This window comes from Miniopterus schreibersii (genome assembly GCF_964146895.1).
Source record: "Miniopterus schreibersii genome assembly, chromosome: 13".
NCBI lineage: Eukaryota > Metazoa > Chordata > Mammalia > Chiroptera > Miniopteridae > Miniopterus > Miniopterus schreibersii.
In genome coordinates, this window is record NC_138113.1 from 1,517,559 (window position 1) to 1,540,319 (window position 22,761).

Here is a 22,761-nt window from a genome sequence, read left to right on the forward strand (position 1 = left end):
GTTATGTCATACGTGAGAAACACACCCAGGACCAAGGTGGCTCCCTATCGTGTCCCGTGGCTACACGCTGGAGGTGCAGGGAGATACCAGCGCCTGGCCCCGGGCCAGCGGGAGGCTGTGGACGGGGCAGCCGGCACCCGGCTCCCCAGCCTCAGTCCTGGCCCTGCTCCAACTTTCATTTTCACAAAGACAAAAATCGAAACTCAGACTCAGCTGAGCGCTAGTCCAAAGAGGTGTGTCTGCCCCCCGTGACAGTCTGCTTGCACGCATATAAGCGAGCCTGGCAGCCACGGGCAGCCACTGGCAGCCACAGCCAGCAGCATGTGGGGACTGGAGCTCCTGGCTTTTGCGGGAAAGCTGCTGGGCGCCCTGAGGAAGCCGCTGGGCTCCCTGTGGCTCGGCCTGGTGCCCCTGCTCCTGCGGCTCAGGGAGGCTTTCCGGCTGGTGGGGACTGACGGGGGGCAGGGACCGCGGGGCCGGGGGGAGCCCGAGGGGGGCGGAGAGGACCAGGAGGGCCCGGAGGACGGCAGCGACGGGCCCCTCACGCCCACCAGCGTCAACTACCACTTCACCCGGCAGTGTAACTACAAATGTGGCTTCTGTTTCCACACGGCCAAGACGTCCTTCGTGCTGCCCCTCGAGGAGGCCCAGAGGGGGCTGCGGATGCTGAAGGAGGCGGGTGAGTCCCCAGCCCCGGAGACCTCAGGGTGCCGGCCCCGGGCGGGGGCTGGGGTGGGAGACGGCTGGGGGCACACAGGCTGGTTTCCCGTCGCAGGCGAGGGCGCCGTCCCGGGAGAGGACATCTGCAGGCTAGGGGAGGGCCCCAGGTCTTCTGAAGGCAGCCCCGCAGCAGGTGGCCAGTTTGCCCGGCGTTGGGGAAGAGGCAGGTTGGGGAGTTTGGGGCGCTTTCTAGGTTTTTTTTTCTTCAAAGTACCGATGGATCAGGTTTTCCAGAAAGAGTTAAAAAAGCAAGCCCCAAACCAAAATCCAGACTTTGGCTCAGGAGCGGCGGGAGTTGAGTCTGAGGGCCGTGCTCTCAAGACCCCTCTCTGAATGTCACATTAGCCACAGGCAGGATGGCAGGAAACCGCGCGTCTCAGTTCGGAGGGGATGCCTTCCTTCCACCCCAAATCCGTCTTCCCTCACTCCTGCCGCCCTGTCTCTCCCAGAGCGCCCCCAAACCCGCCATCCCGGCAGCAGCACCCGCTTTTTTCCATTCTAGTTTAACTTTTTCATGGGAGTGGGATCTGCGTACACACAGCCGCCCACACCCTGAGGGTGCGACTCGTGACCCCGGCAGGAAAGCAACTCCCAGGTCTAGGAAGAGGGCTTCACGGTGCCCAGAGGGCTGCCTTTCTCCCCGAGGGGCCACAGACTGAGCTTCTAGCACCCAGACGGGTCTCCCCGAGGCGCCACGGGCTCAGCTTCTAGCACCCAGACGGTTTTGCCTGATTCTTCACTTCATGTAATCAAATCACACAGTTTGCATTTTCCTGAATCTGACTTTTCTTGCTCCCATCGTGTTTGCTCGGTGACCCACAGCCTCTCAGCTCTGGGGGTCCGGCTGAGGGTCTCCCCGTTTCTCAGCATTTCGTCTCATTTCTCTGCTGCCCCCACGGGAAAGCATATTATCTCGCTAAAATGCATCTGTGACGCTCTAAGTCCCCCACTTACCTCTCTTGTGCGGCTTCCTGTCCCACCCTCGTGAGCACGGCCTCCGAGGCCCTGGGGAGCTCAGTGTTGCCATCAGCACCCCCACCCCAGTGCTCCTGTCCCCGGTGCTGGGGGCACGTTACCTTACAGCCCCACTCCCCCCCCCCCCCCGACGCCCTCCGCCAAGCCTCTGGTCACCCTGTTCCTCTTCCTGGGGTGCCGGGCACCCCGGTCTCTGCTGGTGAGTGTTTAACGCTCCTTAGAATCGTCTCTGGTCCTCTCCCGGCAGAATTCAGGTCCTGGCCCCTTCTCGTGATCTGGCACCGCTTGCCACATGCGTGCACTGGAGCGCTGTTTGAACTGCAGCATTGCGTTCTGTTGTTGTTTTGTTTTTAATATCCAAGTCCCCAGAGAGTTTGAGTTCCAGTTCAGTCTTAGCATTTCTGGCTAGCAAAGGATCTAGAATGTAACAGGGGCCTAGAAACGTTTGGGGGTAGGTGAATTAGTGATGCATGAATGAGTGATGCAGTTGTGTCTTGTGGGAGTTTCTCCAACTCTTGATTCACGGAGGCCTGGACTTGAATTCCTCAGTGACCAGATTTACCCAGACGTCTAACTTTTCTGAATATCAGCTTAATGGTCTTTAAAAGGTATATAACTGTAATAATAACTCCCATACCAGACTCAAAATATGTTTACGAGCCCGGCCGGTATAGCTCAGTGGTTGAGCAATGACCTATGAACTAGGAGGTCGCAGTTTGATTCCTGATGTGGGTTTTTTTAAAAAATATATATATTTACAAAGCACAAGTACATGAATGCTTATGTATTTTTATAAACTATAAATTGTTATGAATATTTATAATTAATGCTTTCATATAATGACCTCTCAGTTTTAAGGCAATAAAAGCAAAGTTAACTAAAGTGGTTGAAGTATAGGATGGGCAGTGTGTCCTGCAAGTGCGATGTCTGGCTCATCGAGAAAAATCTATTTTGGTGATGATTAAAAATTTAAATTGAGCCCTGGCCAGGTAGCTCAGGTGGTTAGAGTGTCGTCCCAATATACCAAGGTTGTGGTGAAGGGGACATATAAGAATCAGCCAATGATGTATCAATAAGTGGAACAACTCGATGCTCCTCCCCCCTCCCGTTCTTCTCTCTAAAATCAATCAATAAAAAAATTAAAAAAAAATTTTTTAATTGACATTATAATTTAAATTCATTTTTGTTTAAATGTACAATATATTTAAAATGAAAACCTATGCCCTGGCCAGTGTGCTCAGTAGTTGGAGCGTCGGCCATGCACCAAAGGGGGGAGGCTTTGACCCCTTCCCCGCGTCTCTCCCCCGGTTCCTTCAGTGTCCTCACCTTTTCATCCCCGGACACTTCTCTCCTCAAACTCGCCCAGAGCTTCCCCGCTGGCACGGGAGTCGTCCTTCTGGGAAAATAGTTTCCCTTCCGGAGGTTACCACCCCTATTTGACCAAATCTTTAGGGAACAAAGTTTTATTGGGTTATAACGATTGTCACACAAGGAGCCCCCGAGGAGCTTGTGAATGGTGTGGTGACACCAGTGCTCACTGTCCAGTCGGAGACACAGCTGAGAGAGGAAAGGAAGGACCAGCAGCTATGGCTTGGGGGCCCCTACCCGGGATTGTTCCGGGCAAGGTGGGAGGAAGGGTGACCCTCTTTATAAAGTTCCTTGGGGAGAACACGACTCGCCACGCAGGGCCGAGGGGAAGTCCTGGGCTCAGTCACCAGACAGGAAAGGGAAACCCAGGCAGCAGCCTGTATTGTGGTTTCTGTGGGAAGAAGCAGACGGGGCAGGACGAGCCGGCCCTGCACGGGCCAGTCTGGACCACTGCAGCAGGCTCTGGGCACAGGGGCGGCCCTGCTCCTGGCCCCCGCCCGGGATGCGCAGGGCGGCCAGCAGTGCCCCAGAAGGTGAGCCCGGGGGCAGGGGTAGGAGTGTTCACATGACTGGCTGGCCAAGGAGAGGAGCTGACCAGCCTGCGGCCAGGGCCGGAAACGGGGTCCAGATTGCATTTCTAGCCTGGCCAGAGCGGCTCAGGGGTTGAGTGTTGATCCATGAAACAGGAGGTGACGGTCCGATTCCCGGTCGGGGCACATGCCCAGGTTTCGGGCTGGATCCCCAGTAGGGGGTGTGCAGGAGGCAGCCGATCGATGACTCTCATCACTCCCTCTCCCTCTGATGTTTCTCTCTCTCCCCCCCCTCGCCCTCCCTCTCTGTCTGAAATCTATGAAAGCATATTTAAAAAAAAAAATAAAAAAAAAATATAATATTTTTATATAAATATATAAATAATAAAATATAAATAATAGCACTTTTTAAAGCTGCGTTACAGCCACATGGATTAAATGGCCAAGCACCCCGTTCAATACTTCCTGGGCACAAGGCTTGTTGAGTAAATGGATTATCGAGACAGGTCCTCAGGGAACTGCGTGGCAGGCACACTGCGCGGCGTCCGCTACGGCGCGTTATTATTGCATTTCAGAAAATTAGAAAGAAAGCCCCTGGAAGAGAGCGAGCCCCGTCCTTACGAAGGGTCACGTGTGAGAGTCATCAGACCCTGAACAGGCTGAAAGCCGAGTGGGCGGAAGCCAGGCCCTCACAGCTCAGCGCGCAGAGCGAGTTCACCCAGAAGGCTCGACGCGGCCCAGCTACTGACCACCCAGCCATTTTAAAAGAGTCCAGTCCTCACTTTAATTTCTCAGTTTACAGTTTCTTTTTGCAGGAAAATCCTAAAAGAAGTTTCCAAAAGAAGGGAGTAAGTCAATAGAGAGCGAGTCCAGGTTTCTAGGGCAAAAGACGTGGCCCGTGAGGGGGAGGATCTCCCGGAACCATGCCGAGCGCCGCCCCAGGGCTGAGCGGCCGATAAGGAACATTCTAGATTGTTCTAGATTGGGGGTGGGGGAGGGTGTCCTGCTTTGCAAATCCCTGGGTGGCTTCGTCACGCCCGTGGGGCTCGGAGGCAATTCCATCACCCGTGTAGCTAACTCCCTGCATCAAGGGCACCCGTGTTGATACAGGAAGACGCCACCGACAACTGCAGGCGGCTTATTTACCTGGCGAAACCCTGGGTTACACACGGTTATCCCCAGAGGGTGGGGTTGACGGGGGCTGGACTTGGAGGAGGGGGGGAGAGTGAGAAGTTTCATTTCATTTCTGTGGCGCCGAGAACATAAGACTTTTGTCACCAAGACAGTAACGGGTGCTGGTGGCGGGAGAAACAGGAGGAACGTGTGCGTTTCGTCTCCCCAGGTATGGAGAAGGTGAACTTCTCGGGCGGGGAGCCCTTCCTGCAGGACCGGGGCGAGTACGTGGGCCAGCTGGTGAAGTTCTGCAAACAGGAGCTGCGCCTGCCCAGCGTGAGCATCGTCAGCAACGGGAGCATGATCCGGGAGCGCTGGTTCGTGAATTACGGTGAGCTCGCCCCCCACGCCCGCCTGCTGCGGCCCGGGCTCTACCGCCTTCGGGCCTGGGCCCTGGGCCCTGGGCCAGGCCTGCGGGGGGGAGGGACAGGGGACGGGGGACCGGTGAGGGAACCAAACACGCTTATTCTAACCTCTTCTCAAGCTGTGCGGCGAGTTAAGGACGCGTTGGTTCTGCAGGCGGCCGGTAAACAAGTGTGGCCAGGCAGATAACAGAGACGCCAGCCGGTGTCGCTCTCCGGTCCTTCCCGCAGGGCAGGTGCTGGGGCTTAGGCTCTAGCTTAGCGACCTGCAGGGATCATAACACAGCTCACAGCAAGGAAAATAAACACAGCTCGCAGCCTGCAAGCCCGGCCGGCCGTCTGCTATCAATTTTTTTTAAATACTTACAGAACTAGCCATTCTAGTCTCAGATAAACTAAGCTATTGGACTAACACAGCCGCTCTCACTGTCCCTGGAACCCCTGGTTTCTATCACTCGAGTGGTTTTGAGGGGTGACTTTGCAGTCAGCTGCGCACAACCCCAGAAGTGGGGAGGCTCACACTCGGTCAAGTGCGAGGACGCGGCCGGTGGTGGAAAATCCGGTGCTTGAGAGGCAGGTGGGCGGGGGACCGCTCCGGGGAGCAGCCCGGGGTTGTCTAACCACTCACCGTGCACGTGAAGCTGACACAGGATAATACTGAGCTTAAACTGTAGTTAAAATAAAATAAAATGAACTGCAAAAAAGAGACCGGTGATGGCGCGAGAGGCAACGGAAACCAAAGGAGAACTGGGCGACGCGGGGAGGGAAGTGGTGCCGCCGAGAGCGATGGCGGGGACACCAAACACAGGCTGACTCTCCCCAGCGTCCTCTGTGCTCCCCAGGGACCCGCGAGCGCAGCTCGTCCCAGGCCAGGCCGAGGGAGAGGCCGTTGGCCCCCTGCCTCCCCCAACTCCCGCCGTAGTTTCCTCAGCATCCGATGCAGCCACGGCCTGCGCACAGTAGGGTCTCCATAAATATTTAGACGGTGGTCAGATATAGCAAAGAGGTCAAGAAGGGGCCAAAGAGCGGGGCGAAGCTGTCAGGGCCCCCTACGGCGCAGCTGCGGTTCCGTGAGGAGGGGAGGCGCGGGCGCGGACCGGGGCTTCCCCGCGAGGGGCCCGCTCGGCCCCGAGGGCTTGGTCCTCCGCCGGAGACCTGACCGCCGGTCACCTCCCCTCAGGCCAGTACCTGGACATCCTGGCCATCTCCTGCGACAGCTTCGACGAAGACGTCAACGTCCTGATCGGCCGTGGCCAGGGCAAGATCAACCACGTGGAGAACCTGCGGAAGCTGCGGCGGTGGTGCCGGGACTACCGCGTGGCCTTCAAGATCAACTCCGTCATCAACCGCTTCAACGTGGACCAGGACATGCGGGAGCACATTAAGGAGCTGAACCCCGTCCGCTGGAAGGTGAGCCGGTGCCGGTCGGGGTGGGCGCCGCGGGCGCAAGGAGGAGCGGTGCCCCCCCCAAGGCGCTCCCAGGCCCCGAGGCCAAGAGCGGACGCCCCGTGACCGGGCTGCGCAGGCCGATGTCAAAGGCGGGGGAGCCCAGGACCAGGGGTGGCCGGGCAGGGAGAGAGCGAGCAAAGGAGGGAAGACTTAGGGCGTTTAGAATTACCTCCCGGATGCTGAAAACGTACTTAAATGCGGCGTAGAAGCCCCTTTACCTGAAGACCCTGCGGACCCGGGCTGCGCGCTGGCTGCCTTTGGTCAGCTGTCACCGGCTGTCACCTTGACAGTTGCCTGGGGCTGAGTTTTCCCTTTTCAGATGACGTGCTCCTTACGATGGGCAATACATCTCCCTCTCCTCTCACACACACCCCGATTTATTTACTCAAAACAAGGGTGAAAAAGACGATTAATGGCTTTGGAAATTGTCCTTTTATATTAACTGCAAAACCAACACATGCTAGAGGCCTTAATAAGGGGACACTAAACCCCGACCGCAAGGCGGCATTTCGAAAATACCTATTCCTTGGTTTGGGGATTACAGGCGATCGGCTTATCTTCTGGGTGTTTCTGTACGGTCCGTGTATCCTTCAGTGAGCCTTTTAATTATTTGGTTGTCCAAAAAAAACAATCAGATCATAAGACTGGATCAAACGTCACCTAGAGCAGCGTTTCCTTCTACGTTTCAAGGGTATCTGTGCTTTCTCAGTGCCAGGGCCAGCTTTCCTGTGCCCGGGCAACGTCTTTCTAGACTGCCCCTCAGTTTGAGGCGTCCGCTCAGGAGAGATGACGCCTGGGCCGGGGAAAATGAGGTTTGGGGTAAAAAATGATGGAGCCCTGGCCAGTGCGGCTCAGTGGTTAGAGAGTCAGCCCATGCGCCAAAGGGTCTCGGGTTCGATTCCCCATCAAGGGCCCCTACCTGGGTTGCGGGTTCGATCCCCAGCCCCGGTCGGAGCGTGTGGGAGGCAGCCGGTCGAGGTGTCCCTGTCACGTGGCTGCTCCCTCTTTCTCTGCCCCTCCCTCCCTCCCTCCCTCTCTAGAAAAATCAATGGGAAAAATTCATTAGGTCAGGATTAACATCCAAAAGCAAGCGGTGGGAAGCTGTTTGCGAAGCCCGGCCCCCTGCCTTCCAGGTCTTCCAGTGCCTCATCATCGAGGGCGAGAACGCGGGGGAAGGGGCGCTGAGGGATGCCGAGCGCTTCGTCATCAGCAAGGAGGAGTTCCAGGACTTCTTAGACCGCCACAAGGAGGTGTCCTGCCTGGTGCCCGAGTGCAATGACAAGGTGGCCCGCAGCCCACGCTGTTCCCGTCACCCCTCCCCTTTCACACTGACCCGGACAGGGCCATCCTCCCCCAGGGCCCCGCAGTGGGGAGGGGCAGCGTGGGGTGAGGCCACCAGCGGGCCTTTGGGTGAGCTCAGGGGGCCTCTCCGCCCGTGGGCACAGTGCCACCCTGGAGGGCTGGCGTGAAACGAGCTGCGATCTCTCTTCGGGTAACACAGACGCTGAGAGAGGGGGAGATTGGGTGCCTGGTGGGATCAGGCCCTGGGAACACTGGGTGATGAAGCGCAGGCTCTCCCACAGGGAGAGGAAACAGGGAAACCCCCTGGAGGCTTCGTCTTCAGAGAGGCCTCGCAGTTGGGCTCCTGGGCACGGGGCAGGGAACCTGGCCCTGGTGACTCTGGTGGGGTCTGAAGGGACCCAGCCAGCTGCCCCTGGGGTGTGCCAGGTGGGGGAGGCTCACCTTGTGGGCAACCTACCCAGAGACCCTCAGGAGGTGCTGGGCCCAGAGGTGATAAACACACACACCCCCCGCACAGGGAGGACCCCAAGCGTGCACACGGAAACCACCTGACACTGACTTTGTATTTCATTTCTCTTCTGCAGATGAAGGACTCCTACCTTATTCTGGATGAATATGTGAGTATTTCGAATGAATTCTAAGATTCTCACTTAAAATGAATGAAGGGGCAATGCAGGGTCAAGTCACGAGCGTAGAGTTAAGCCCATATTTGTCTTTGGCCAGCATTTCACGTTCGATGGTCACTGAGCCGCATTCCTGTTATAGAGCCGGACCCCCTGCGCCGAGGTCCGAGCCACACCCGTGGGCAGGATTAGCTTGAACCGGGTCCTGGGTTTGCTCTAAGCGGCAGTGATGGGCTCTCCCGTGTGGCTGTGGGCCCACGGACGTCCCATCGGAGCTGACACGCCACAAAGCCGTCCTCTGTTGTGCCATCCTGGGCTAGAGGTTCTCTGGGCACAGGGCTCCCAGGGGGCTTTGGAGGGAAGTCAGGTCACACGTCTCAGCGCCTTCGACACCTCAGAGGCTGCAGCTCATCCTCTGGCTTGACGACCTTGGCGTCGGTGAGCGAGCGGAGGTGGCAGTTCCCTCCAGAGCCACCAGCCTTATCCCTGCCCTCACCCATTTCCAAAGAAAAAAAAGCCATCCTTCCCCAAATTGGAAAATATATCACTTTCCGTGTCCCCTTGTCCCTTTTGTGGGGAAGGGGGAATCTGGATTCATGAAACTTTGCCCTTATTTCTAGACCAGCACAAATAATTCCATTTGAAGACCTGTTTTTTTTAAAACGTGAGTTCTAACAAGAACCATGATGTCAGTATTTAGCTTGGATTTGATGTCCCCAGAGATGCTTAGTGTGACTTTTAGCATTTTATTATTTATTGTTTTCAAGTACCTCAAAGATACTTCACAACCGTTTTGTTTTTTGTCTTTTTGGGGCATGGGGGGAAAGCTGAGGACACAGATGTTCAGTGTACGGGTTCAGGGGGAGACCTGGATTCAAACAGAATGTATTTGTGGAGCCCAAATGGTCACCACTGGCTGGGGATCTCCACCAAAGTCCTCAACAAACTGTCCGGTCTTCACACATTTGGAACAAACACGGTGGAGCCAGAATTTGCTTTAGGCAATTTAAGAACATTTTGACCCCACGAGCATCCCTGGAAGGGCCGTGGCCGCTCATAGAAGTGGGATGACCCCCTTCCCGTCCGTAAGGTGATTTAGGATAAAAGCTCGACCCTCAGCAGGCCTGGTCCGCGGCCCCTGCCCTGCGGCTCCTTCCTTGTGATCCCCTCTCTCTCTAAAGAATCTCGCTTTCACCAAGGTTGACCCTTGGAGGCTCTCGCCGCACCGATTTCATCCCAGCAACTTCGTTCCCTGAGAGCCCAAACACCCCGCACCGCTCCCTGTGTCTCTGCTTTCACAGCACGCTGCAGACGCCCCATTTTCCAAACCCTTTCCCGACCGCCAGCCCGCCCGCGGAGGGGCCGCACCTGGGGTGGCAGGTCTCCGGCCGTGCGCGTCCTGCGCTCGCCGATGGAGCGTGTTTGCCGGGGTCCGGGCGAGGTGCCTGGCGGGCGGCGCGGTGTCCGGGGGGCTCAGCATCCCGGGCACGGCATCTGGCCCATGGTTCTCAATAAACATTTACGGGAAGGGTTGCGAAGCCAAGAAAAAAAGATTAAACTCGAAAGCTGAGTTTTACAGGGTAAGTTACAGGGAAATATCCCAACTTCTGCCGTGCGTTTTCCAGATGCGCTTCCTGAACTGCAGGAAGGGGCGGAAGGACCCGTCCAAGTCCATCCTGGACGTGGGAGTGGAGGAGGCCATCAAGTTCAGCGGGTTTGACGAGCAGACGTTTCTGAAGAGGGGAGGCAAGTACGTCTGGAGCAAGGCCGACCTGAAGCTGGACTGGTAGGGCTGCCCGCCGGCCTCCCGGGCTCCCTGCCGCTGCGCCCGTCCCCATGTCGGACTCTGTTGCACACCGTAGCTGACATCTGTGGTCACCGAACACAGGACTCGGAGAATTGAAATCCTCGGTGACGCAGAACCATTCCCGTCAGTTAATTAGCTTACTTTAGTTTTAGTGTTTTTGAGCACCATTTACTGGGACTCCTGCATTTCCTTTTCAGAGTTGGTTTTTTTTTTTCTGGCTTGTGCATTTGATGGTTCTTTCTGGCTAAATATCGAGGTGTCAGTTTTCACATCGGGAAAGAACTGTAAACGTCCCTCCCGGTCATTCCTGCATGTGGTGACACCGCCTCCGTTTCTGCTCGTGTGCTGCTGGAACCTGGACTTCCTACCCGGGAGTGCAGAAGGGGTCGGCAGGTGTTTCAAAGTCTAAGAAATGGCTGTGTTATCAGCCTCTGGGGACGGCCCGGTGGGAGGCAGTTGTGTCCACCAACGATGCTGGGACCAGCCCAGGGCCATGCTGACCGCTCCCCGAATGCGAGCTCCCGCTCCCGCTCCCGCTCCTCCCTCTTCCGAGATTCTTAGCAAAACCAAGGTCCACGCTTCAGTTCATGTTGAAGCGGACCAGGGGTCAGGGTTTGGGTTGTAGGGTGAACCTGTTATTCAAGCCACACGAGTCCGTCAAGCAGAAACTCGTGAGTCTGTCTGAGCAGGTGGCTGTCCCCTCACCCAGGACTGGCCCGAGCTGGTGTCCAAAGCCCCGGGCCCGGGCGCAGGGGAGAGGGTGATGAAGCGCAGAGACTGTCCGTGGATCTTATGTAAATGAGGCTGTGCCCTGGTATCTTCTCGATTAACTCTGAGTTGCTTGAAATAAGACAGAGTCCAGGCCAGGATGACCGGGCCCAGGGCTTTCCCTTCTCTCACTCAGCGAGGGAGGGAAATTTCCCCTGAAACACAGTCAGGGACCAGCATCCTCTCCCTGTGGAAGCATCACGTGCAGTTTGTTTGTGTAACCGAGACAGTATCCCATGGCCTGTAAAATAATAGTTTCCTATCACTGTTTCTAAAAAAGCAAAATTATGGAAAATTTTTGGCTCAAGCAAAGAGCGAGCTATTTTAATCCAGCTGCCCCTCCACTGCCCGTCGCTAGGTGGCATCTGCCCGGCTGCTTCACCCACCTGGCAGAGCTTCAGCCCCTAATCCACTTTCAAGGCCTGCTGGTTTTGAAAGGTTTGCTCTTTGTGATGTTTTTTGTTTTTTCTCAGAAAAGATATTCCTACTTCAAATTTTAAATCATTATAATTCAACTGAAATATGTTTGTGTCCCACTGAGTTGTCATAAATTTTCTATAGGACCTTCAAACCACAGAATAAATACATACGTAAATAAAACAGCTGTTGCCATAGGGGTCCTAAATGAACACCAGCGTTTTTTATGGAAAAAAAAAAAAAGAGAAAAATGAATTAGAAAGTTTTTTTCTCCTGTGGATTTTGATAGTATCTAAGCTAGGATGATGTTGCTATAATCAGTATAAACATAAAACGGGTGTTTTTTTTTGTTGCTTTTTTTTTTTAACTTAGCATGAGTGTATTTTGCTGATCTTCACAGGATTCCACAAGAGTCAGTTCAGAAAGAAAGGGCAGGTATGTGGACGCACTGCAGGCATTGCCCGTATACAGCAGGTGCTCAATCGGTGTTCTCTGAAACAAGACCTGAGTCTAAACTCAAATCCTCTGATTTAAAGTGAATTTTTCTCCAGCTGAAGGAGACTGTTTCTCTTTCTCCAAAGGGCAATACAAAACAAAACAAAACAAAACAAAACAAAACAAATAGCTGGACTTCAGAAATAGGCTACAGGATTCTAGCTACATTTCCCGCTGAGGGATAGCACCACCCCTTCCCTGTGCACTCTCAGGATTTGCAAAGGCCCAATGTTTAACATATTCAAATCAGGGACTGGTTACCCTTGCAGTAAAATTCAAATTTGGATTATGTGACATTTTGTTTCATTTTTCCAGTTTTAAATACGAGTCTCCAGTTTTATAAAGTATGTTCACTTTTATTGGAAAAGCAGAGGGTAATTTAAAGGAGGCACCTCCCTGTAGGTGTGAAGGGCAAGTGTTCCGCCGTCTTTCCTTCTTGCTCAAGTCGACATTGTAATGATATGATTGGAATTTTGTCGTAAGAAACCTGGATACATCGGGCATTGGTAATAGCCTATTGGTTTTAAAAGTGTGAACCGTCTCTGTTATTTAGCAATCAGTGATGTGAAATCTGCCGCTTGTCTTCTGCGTGTGAAGACGAGTGAGACCCTTTGGCTGAATCCCCTGGAACGCAAGCCCGGGTTCCGCTTCTGTCCGAGTTTGGGATCGAGTTGGGGCGGAGAGAGAGAACAGTGATCCTAAAGCAAGCGAACAAGTCGCAGTGGGGCTCAGCCAGGCCACAATGCACGGCACAGGCTGCCCGCCTGCTGAAAAGGCTGTTTAACCCGTTGTGATTAGAGGGAGACAACTCACCGCCTAAGATTCTAGGACTTTGTCGAGTGTGTGTAGGCCATCTGAGTTTTTAGCGAAATGCATGTATATATTTTTTCTCTGTATCTGATGTGTCCTGAGATGTAACTTATTAAAATGTGTTTTGTACGTGCCTCCTCTCTCCGTGGGTCAGTGTGATAAAGTGTGTTTAGGGTGATTGCGTGCTTCACAAACTGCCTCTGCTAAAGGCAGGTACACATTAAAAATCAGCAATATTATCAGTTATTAATAAGCACGTTTAGACAGCCCTCTCGGCAATGACGTGGAGTGGACATGAGCCACCTGGGAAAATCGTCTTGTATTCTAAAATGAAAGGCAGCATCTTGGGGACCCAGCACCCCAAACCTGACCACGTGAGAAGGGCTGAATTCCTGCAGACAGGCAGCGAGCACAGCAACGGCCCTGGAGAGTGGTCGGGTGCTGCCCTTCTGAGCGGGAGCTGGTCAGCTGCCCCGGGAGCAGGTGTCTGGAATCCCAGAGTCCCAAGGCGATGCAGGGCTCACCCCCAGTGCCCTGGCCTCTCAGATGCCTGGGGCTGGCCCGGCATCTGCTCCACGATCGTGAACAGCCGATGCTTCCGTCACCTGCTCTCTGTCCCGCCCCCTTTCCCAGCTCTCTGCTCCCAGGGATCCACATTCCTGGCCCCAGTGTTCCCCTTGTGGCCTCTGGACCTGGGCTGGTCTTTCTTGGACATGCCCGTGTACTTGACCTCTGGTAGAAGCGCTCACTTTTCCAAGAAGGCCATGGTCTTACTACCTTCCAGACCCCGATGTGCACCAACCTTGGGCTCCAGGCCCAGGAACAGGGGTCAGATCCAGGGGCTTAAAGAAAGTAAGAAGACTCCAGGGACAGCAGGAGTCCTCTGTTATTGTGGCTGGGTTGGGTGCTCAACTCAATTTTTCCCAGTCAGGGAAAAATAACAAGAAATCACACAGAAATGCTCACAGCGAGTCCTACTCATAGGCCACTAACATGGGCCTGAAAGATCAGAAAGATTTTAACATTTTGTTCGTGACTCTAAAAACAATACATATTTGGAGTGTATTTGAAAAAGGGTCAAGTAAAATGAATAGAAATGACCCCTAATTGTATCATTCAGAGGTGACTGCTGATTTACTCCGTCTTTCAGGTTATGCGGATTTTCACAGAATCGAGTTCATGCTCAATTTTACTGTCCACGTATCTTCTGAAGGTTTGTAAAGCCAGTTAGTGTCCTTAGACCTTAATGAGAACAGCTCGTCCTCAACAGTTCACACTCACAGATGAGCGATTCAGTGGCATTCGCAAAACCACAGTTAATCTTTAAAAAACACCCACTGGATGTGGTTTTCAAGTTGTTTACATACTTGCTTATGAATGTGAGCGAGTGCACCTCAGGTTCTGGGAATTCGCTTTATCTAAAAAAATGCAATCATGAAAACAGCCTGGGAGCAAGCCTACACCTGGAGGATCTGGGAAACTGCCCGAAGGGCTTCATTTTATCATCCGGGGCCATCTCCACTGGTCCTGCTCCCAGTTCCCACCTGGGCTCTTTCCCACACCAAGCAAAATTCCACACCAGCCAGGTGTCCTACAGTTCACCTGAATTCTGACACTGTCGACCTGGAGATGGCATCGGATCCCACGATATGCACAGGACTGCCCCCACCCCTTGCATGTTACCTACTAGATCACCTGTTTATTATAAAAGGACATAACTCAGGGGCAGCCAGATGGGAGAGATGCAGAGGGTAAGGTCTGTGGGAAGGCGCCCCACTCTCCCCATTCCCCACGGGTGCACTAACCTGGGTGCTCTCCCAGCCCCACCCATTGGGGTTTCCACGGAGGCTTCATTACACAGTCACATTTGATGAAATCACTGGCCATTGACTCAATCACCTGGAAGGTCAAGGGGTGGGACTGAAGGTCGGGACCCTCTGGTCACATGGCTTGGTCTGCACAAGGCCTACAGCATCCATCACACCTGTCCTGTTTCACCCAAGCCCTGTTCAGTGGATGGAGCCCGTGACCTGCTTTAAAGCCCTTTTCCTACGTTGAACCTGTAGGACATTAATTACCCTTTGTAGCCACACCCCCAAGGAGTGCGCTCTGGGTGCCCACCTCCTGCTGCCTTGTAGTTTCCTCACTGGGTTCCTTTCGGCTGACCTGGTACCTCAATTCCTTCCCGATTCCCATGTTTCCCTGGCTCTGGGCTCCCTGCCTCAAAAGTGCTTTTGTGTCTGAGATGGCACCACGTGTGCTGCCTGCCTGCTGGGTACCTCACTTTGGCTCCTCTAAGACCCAGTGCGATGAATCACTGCTCTCAAAACCAGGTTATCATGAAGGCGTTAGTCAGTTCAGACCACAGTAAGCTGCAGTAACAAGCACACCCTAAACTTTTAATAGCTTAACACATGCGAGTTTATGTTCTTTTGGGAGGTGTCCTATGGAGAGGCAGCCCAGGCACACTGGCTGATTTCATTCTGTGGTTCAGCCATCTCAGTGGGTGGCTCCATGCTCAATGTGATGGGGAAGGGCACCAGGTAAGACGTCCTGAGTGTCTCCTCTGCCTCAGCCCAGTGGTGACACTCCTGCCAGGGTCGACTGACCAGAGTCCCCTGTCCCTGCCTGACTGCACAAGGCTGGGACATGTACCGAGGCCCATAGATACTGAGTGAGCATTCAATGTCTGCCCCCCATTACACCCAACTAATGCTGAATGTGATTACTCTCCGAACACAAAGGGCCTTTTAAAATGCTGTCCAGCCATAAGGGCACTCCACCCACAGAAGAGGCCATTGGGACCTCGAGGCTGGGGGAGAGAGGAGGCCTTTGAGAGGAGAGAAGCAGGAGTGGGCCAGGGACACTTTCCCTGAGAAGCCCGTAGAAAGGCCGGGCCCTGGCATGGCCCTGAGTGGCGGGGAGCCGGTCAGGCCTACTTGGGGTCTGGGCACTTGACGGAGAAGCTGTGTGCAGCCTGCTTGAGAAGGGCCCACGTGGTCTGGTGGAGGAGACTCAATGGGCCAGGCGGCAAAGGGCTGAGGATGACCGGTCACCTTCCCCACCACAGCACCGTAAAATCCCCAGATCCCTGTGTCCCCAGGGCGGGAGAGTCAGAACGACCCCTGGCCCTTAATTGCCTGCTGCTATTTAGAAATGAGGAATTGGACTTAAGTTCATTTTTTAGATTAAATGTGAATTTCCTGTCGTTACCGATTGTGTGATCACAAATCCATACCTTCCATGGTCTAACACGTCTTTATTTTTAGCCACGAGTGCGCCTCTTGAGCGTCTTGATTTTGTATCTAGAGGAGGAACCTCAGCACGGTTGGGCGTCTGTGTTAGAGTTCGGAGCAGACCCTGGAGGTTGCGGTGCTGAGGGAGGAAGATGCTAAGGTGGTTTCCCCGTCATTCTGGAGAGCAGGGGCCCAACTTTTGGCACGTAACAATACTTGTGTAACTTCTAGCCACCAAGGGGAGCGGCAAAGCTAATCTTACAGCAATTCTACCTTCCAAGACCTGCCACTCACCCAGCTGGAGGCCTAAGAACAGGAAGCGAATTGCTACCTGGATCTCAAGTATTCACAGAACCCCGTACCATCCAGGTGGCCCCTCTTCTCCACCCTCCAAAGCAGCCGGCAGTGGGATGGAGAAACATTCCGTGTGACCCTGGCAGAGAAGGGCCATCCATCCCCGATCAGCACCCGTTTCTTCCCAGCTTGCTTCTACCCCCTGCCCTGACCGTTGGCATCAGGGACAGTCTTCTAGGCAGCCCGGTGCCCAGCTCCTGTTCGCCTGGCCCGTGACACTGTTGGGACTTGAACCCAGCCGCTGTCCCCTGGCTGAGGGCGTTTGATCGGACACCCATTGCTTCCCAGCTTGCTTATGCCCCCCCGCCCCCCCCCCCCGGACTGTTGGCATCCAGGGACCCTCCTCGGCGGCCACCCGTCCATGCAGGTGGCCGCGGCCCACGGGGCGCCCGGTGCCCAGGCGCAGGCCCGAGGGCGGGCGGCAGGGGGCGCTGCGCGCGGGCGGCGCCGGAGCCTCCGCGCCCCGTCTTTGTGCCGTTCGCGCCGCCGCCCAGTCTCCCCGCCGGCCGCGCGCCCCGCTGGAGGCCGGGCCGGGAATAAAGGGCGGCTCCGCGTGGGGCGCGGGCGCGGACACCCGGCCGCGACTCCGGACGCGGGCGCAGCGCTCGGAGCCCCTCGGCGGCCGAGCAGGAGCCAGGACGCCGGCGCCCGGGCCGCGCGGGACCAGGTGGGTGACGCGCGTTCCCTTTGTGTCGGCATCTCGGGGGCGGAGGCGGCCGCGCGGGGCCGGGCGGCCGGGGAGCCCGTGCGCTCCGTGCCGGCGGCGCCACCCCGGCCCGGCCTGCGCCCCGGTGGCCCAGGCGCGTGGCCACTCGGGGACCGCGGGTCCCCCTCCCGGCCCCGCTGGCCCGGCGGGCGGGGGCGGGGGCGCGCGGGCCGCGGATGGCGAGGGCGGGGGAGGCACGAGCGTCCCGCTCCCCTTTCCCGCGGCCGCCCCGCCTCTGCCCCGAGGGGCCCGGGACGCCCCCCGCGGTCTCCCCTCCCCTTCCCCCCCAGGCAGCAGCCGCCCCGGCGCCCCGCCTGGCCGCTCGTGCGCCCCGAGGCCCCAGGGGCGGGAGGAGGGGGCTCTCCCGGCACCTAGTGGCCGCCGCGGGCGGGTCTGGAGCGGTCACCCCAAAGTGTCATCTCTCCCGCTCTCCTCTCTCGCTCCCCCTCCCCCACTGAATTAAAAAAAGAAAGAAAAGTGTCCATTCAGCAGCTCCCGGTGGCCCCCCTGTGCCAGGAGGGTTGGGTGAGCCCCGGGCGCCTGCGTGGGGGCTGCTGCCCGGGGAGGGGCTGGTACCTGCCCTGGAAAGTGAGCCCGAGTCTTGCTCAGACCCTCGGGAGGAGCAAGCGCTTTCCCGGGGGTGGGGGCGCAGGACCTGGTTGGGGCCGGTCAGGTGACTCAGGCCGGGGCTGCCCGCGGGCAGTTCTCCAGCCCAGGGGGGGGGGTTGTCAGTGAAAGGCCAGAGGGGAGGTGGTGCTGGCGCCTGTGGGAGCTGGCAGAGGGGGAGGCAGGGAGAGGAGGCTGGGGAGCTGGAAGCGGGGCCCTCAGAGGTGGCAAGAAGGGGCCCTGGCCAGGGGGAACTGCCCAGCAGAGGAGGAGGGGACACGAAGGGGCGTGCAGGGAACTGCCCCCCTGGTGCTGGAGGAGCCCAGGCCCTCTGTGGTGTAGTCTCTTCCCCACTATGGACAATAGGGACCTGGTCTTTTGCAGTTTCCTAGTGCCTTTTCAAGTTTCGCTTTTATTATTTTTTAAAGAGTGCTAACAGATTCTGCCCAGAGTGGTCAGATGGGGACAGATCGCGAAATCTTTGAATTCAAACTTTGGTCTTGATCCTGTGGCAGTGGGAGCCATGGATGGTTGTAGAGGAGGAGAGTGGGTGAGCATAGCCCTGCTTTGATTAAGGCTGTGTTGAGGGAAGGGGGCGTGTGTGGAGTGTGAACCTTAGAATCGGACCCTCCACACCTGCACTGCTTATTGTCAGGTTAGCCATGGACCAGGGGCCTCATGAGAAAACCGGAGGCAAATAACCTAATTTTAACGGCATGGAAAATGTCCAGACTGGGCACCAGTTGGAGTTTGGAAGTGTATGTGTTTAATGGGGCCCTGACTCTGCCGTCAGTGATCTTGGCAGGGGGAGTAAAGAAGGGTGAGCTCAGGTGTTGGGCAGAGCTGGGGCGGGCTGTGCGAATGTGCTCAGCGCCCTGGCTCGGGGAGCGCGTGGCACCGGAGCTGCGCTGGAGCGCGTGGGGCGCTGCTCTCGCGGTTTGAGACTCACACCGTTCAGCTGAAGCTGCTGACGTCTCTCTGGTGAACGTGCCGCTCGGCAGGCCAGGCGCTGGGAGCCACGTCACCTGCTCTTCCACTGTGGTTCGTAATTTGGCTCCGCTGCCTTCTCCTCCTCTCGGGAGCTTTTCTCTTTGTGGGCGAGGCAGGGGGAGGCCTGTGCTCCTAGACTGGGAATCACAGAGTGAGGTGGCCGGCGCAGACTCCCAGTTCAGCCCTTCATTGTGACTGTGAGGACACTGTAGGCTCAGAGCCGAGGTCAGGGACCCCAGCCACAGAGGGCTGTGGCCAGCCTGGCCTGGCCTGGCCTCAGCTCTCCCGCTGAGCACTCGAGCAAGAGAGGACCGGGACCGGTCAGCTGCCTGCGGTTCTAGGAGCCCGGAGCCACTCAGGATGCTGCTGAGCACGCAGACTCTTCCCGGGCACCTGGCCAAGCAAGGACCCCCTGGCTCCCTGGGGTGCCGGACAGCAGAGCGGCCCAGAGGCTGTGAACAGAGCTGGATGCTTCTAGGAAGACGAGCCTCCCCATGTTCACTCTGGGGAACTTCCTGCCTTGGAGACCCAAGAGCCACGTGGAAGGAGCCTTTCTCTAAGGCTAGAAGTCACGCCCTGGCCAGTGTGGCTCAGTGGTTATAGCGTTGGCCTGAGCAGCAGAGAGTCGTGGGTTTGATGCCGTGTCAAGGGCACGTACCTGGGTTCCAGGTCCAATCCCTGCCCCGGTCAACCTGCGAGAGGCAAGCAATCGACGTGTCTCTCTCACATCGATGCTTCTCTCTCACTCTCCCCCTCTTTCCCTCCCTCCCACTCTCTCTAAAACTCAATGGAAAAATATCCTCGGGTGGGGATTAACAACAACAACAAGAAACGACTGGAAAAGTCACTGGAGGTCACCATTCCCAGAGCCAGCCTCCTGGGTCCTGGGTCTGCATCTCCCACACATCCGAGCACCTTAATCAGAGGAAGCTGAAGCAGCTGTTCACACACCTGCTGGGGATCGGGGCTGAGGGATGGAGCTCCTGCAACTCAGGGCCCAGCTGTGTGACCCCGGGCAGGTGTCTCAGCCGCCCTGTGAGGCCCCAGCTCCCCCCGCTGTAAAACTAAGGTTGTCAAGATCCAGAATAACTGCGTGTGTGAAAGGCCTTCTGTGGGGAACCAGGATCGCGGGACTGCTCGCCCGATGCAGCGTTTGGGAGGATTTCTGCGAAAAGAACGGCTTCCTCAAGGCCATCGCGCTGAGAGGTGAGGCTTCGAGGTGGGTGGCTCAGCGATGAGAGTGGACATGCCTTCGTTCCTGGAGTTTAGACCTGACTTGGAGCTTGTTTCTGGAACGGCCTTTAGACCCCAGAGCAGGGCCTCTCTGAGGACTGAGGTAGTGAGCTGGACGCAGTGGGGAGTAACAAGTTCCCGGATCCCATGAACAGGAGGGTCCGCCTCTGCCTCATAGGCCCTGGCATTTGGCCCCGGAGAGCGGAAAGGGTGGTTAATAGTCACTGAGCGTTTCCATCTCCAGGTGCAGGCAGGAAGTGCTGGGCGTGGCCATGGTCCATTCTCAGGTGGCCCCAAGGACAGCACAGGAGCCGCTACTGTCCCCAAGAGCTCGGGGGCGGCTGCCTTTCCGGGTGTTCAGGAGGGCAGGTGGGGCTGTGCAGGCCTCATCCCGGGAGGAGAGCTCCTCTCCGTCCGCTGACCTGTGGGCCATGAGGATGGCCAGGGAGCCTGCCCTTCGGGTCTGTCTCTGCATCCAGGACACCTGCTAACTGGCCCGTGACTGGCCCCTGGTTCTCCCCACCTGCCCTCTCGTTCCAGAGTGGCCCCCTCCCCAGGGAGGCCTGCCCAGGTCCCCTGCAGACAGGGCAGCCTGCTGGTCAGAGAGGCCGCCACCCTCCCCCCGCTGGTGGTGGGAGCACGCAGACCCCTGTGCTGGGCGACCCCTCCTTCTCGCTGTAGAACATTCTCTGCACAGCCGGGCTGAAAGCAGATTCACGCAGACTTTGTAACCTCCCGGGATGCTGTGCGTTGGTCCCTCTGGTGTCCTCTGGCCTCCTGTCACTTCCCTGCCGGGACACCTTCAGCAGCTCCCCCACTGGTTAAGTCCCCACTGTGGGGTCCAGCCCGTCTTTCCCAGGCTCCTCTCTCAGCCTCCGCATGTTAGTGTGAAATCCCCGAGGATCCTAACACTCAGCACACATATCACCTCCTCACCTGGCTCTTAACGCAGGGGAATCATTAACGTGGGGACCGCAGAGGCTGGCGCAGCCAGTCCTGGCGTCTTAGGGATGGAAAAGGCAGGCCTGGGGCTCGCGCCCGGCCCTCCCTTCCAGGCCCCGCTTTCCCATCTCCCGTCTGCTGGGGAAGCTTTCTCTGTTCGACCAGGTGCTCCCCTAGCAACTTTATGCCAACTCTGCGGTTGCTCTTAAAACTCTCATCTGACTTCTGTCACTGTCTCATTTCCTCTATAAGCGATAAGCCTTATGAGGGTGGGAATTCATTCGTTCTCGTGTTCCCCCAGCGCCCATCACGGTCTTTCTAAATGCATTTTTGTTCCCTGATTAAACACAAGATAGAGAAGCCTGGTTCAAGAGGCGAAGTTTGGGGAAGTGGGATTCGAGGTACATCCTGTCCTCTCTGGGAGGTAAGCCCACAGAGCAGTCCTTGCAGGACAGGACGTGGGGAGCGTCCCAGCCGCTCAGTGGGGCGGGGGAGTGTCGGCTTGGGACAGAGGCCGCAGGCTGGCCGAGTGCGCAGCCCTGGCCTGGGAGGCGTGAGGAAGACCCTGACCGCCCTGGACAGCAGACAACCCCAATTCCAGCGTCACAGACGGCAGCCTGCCTGGGCTGGCTGGAGGTGGTCATGTCTGTGGTCACTCTGGGGTGCAGGGGATGGACCTGACCTAGCCCTGCCCGGCTCCCAGTCCAGAAGGGGAGCTGAGCCGAGGGAGAGGATGTGCCCGCCCAGGTGTGTGTCAGGGGCCCTCTGGTGAGGAAATGGTGATGGAGACTGGAGCGCGTGCCGGTGGACTTTGAGGGTGGGCAGAGCCGAGAAGAGGGGCTCTGCGGGTGCAGGAGGGACCACACAGGATTTGTTCCTGAGGCGGTAGACCAGTCAGGGCTGGTGGTGGGGCCCACGGGGACAGAAGTGTGTGGGCGCCGTCTGCTATATGAGACTGGGGTGCTGGAGGGAAAGCGGTGGCGCAATTCATGGAAAGAGGGCGCCAGGTAACCGCGGGTGGGCGTTGGTTCCCGTGGCCCTTCCTGTGCGGGACAGCAGCTGCTGAAGACACTGCCACGTGCCTGCGGAATGATCCTCCGTGGTCCTCGCTGGCTCTGGCTCTGCCGCACCTGTTTCTCGAGCCCCTTTCGCTCCTTGGGCTGTGGGGCCAGCTCCCATTCGGAAGCGCCTCTAGGGCGTGAAGCTTTGCTTTGGGGAGCGGGAAGGTTTGTAGAGCCCGGGACGGCCGATTGCCCTCTGATTGAGAACATGAGGAAGCAAACCGTCCAGTGAATGAATTTCGTGGCGGCCGATTGCCACCCAGCACTTCAGGTAGCGGTGGGCCGGTGAGCCATAGTCCGGGGTAAAAGCGCAGCTGGGAGACGCTCAGAGCTGGCGGCTCTGGATCTGGATTTTTGGCCAACACTGTGTCTGTGTCTCCCTGACCGCCTGGCAGGGCCCAGCAGCCCTGGTCCCCGCTGGCTCTCGATTGAGCTCACAGTCACTTCTTTCTCTCTGTCTCCATGAAGCGTGAGCCCCGGCCCTCAGCGCCGAGCCAGCCTGGCTGTGGTCGACCAGCGGAGTAGAGGACGGGGCTGGATGGGTGAGAGAAAGAAGGAAAGGACATCTGTGTTCCGTCAGCTCAGGGACCCTAAGAAGCCGCCTCTGTCTCCTGTCTGTTCCCTCGGTGTGCTCACTGGTGGCTCACACCGTCCCCTTGGCCTCATGCACAGACGCAGTGCGCTGTGTCCCCAAGGTCACGGTTCAGACCTGATCCCCATCGTGATGGTATCAGGAGGCGATGGGTGCCCTGGTGAAAGGGAGCCAGACCCTCTGCCCTGTGGGGACCCAGTGAGGTGCCGCCACCTGTCACCCAGGATGTGAGTCCTCCCCAG

The 22,761-nt window shown here is 56.9% G+C and overlaps 2 protein-coding genes across 6 annotated transcripts in view; both read left to right on the forward strand.

Moving 5' to 3' along the window:
- The first annotated feature begins 241 nt into the window (after window positions 1-241).
- RSAD2 (radical S-adenosyl methionine domain containing 2) lies at window positions 242-12,935 on the forward strand. Its single transcript, XM_081155950.1, has 6 exons — window positions 242-679; window positions 4,936-5,097; window positions 6,309-6,538; window positions 7,711-7,860; window positions 8,464-8,496; window positions 10,128-12,935. Exons 1-6 carry the CDS (start codon window positions 322-324, stop codon window positions 10,290-10,292), a joined length of 1,098 nt encoding a protein of 365 aa, XP_081012076.1. The 5' UTR covers window positions 242-321; the 3' UTR covers window positions 10,293-12,935.
- Window positions 12,936-16,840: 3,905 nt separating this feature from the next.
- The window catches only part of RNF144A (ring finger protein 144A), a 145,720-nt gene continuing 139,799 nt past the window's right edge, over window positions 16,841-22,761 (forward strand). For 2 of the 5 annotated variants that reach the window (XM_081156300.1, XM_081156298.1), the window contains exon 1: window positions 16,842-17,056. The gene's annotated coding sequence lies outside the window, so the exon portion shown is untranslated. Of the gene's footprint in view, window positions 17,057-22,761 lie in introns of all 5 variants that reach the window. The other 3 variants (XM_081156296.1, XM_081156301.1, XM_081156299.1) reach the window with 2 other exon arrangements.

What these genes read in the sequence shown, in the direction of transcription:
- RSAD2 (XM_081155950.1), top strand. Translation starts at nt 322, where the DNA reads ATGTGGGGACTGGAGCTCCTGGCTTTTGCGGGAAAGCTGCTGGGCGCC. An exon ending in GCGGATGCTGAAGGAGGCGG is followed by an intron (nt 680 to 4,935) that starts GTGAGTCCCCAG and finishes TCGTCTCCCCAG; the next exon opens with GTATGGAGAAGGTGAACTTC. An exon ending in TGAACCCCGTCCGCTGGAAG is followed by an intron (nt 6,539 to 7,710) that starts GTGAGCCGGTGC and finishes CCTGCCTTCCAG; the next exon opens with GTCTTCCAGTGCCTCATCAT.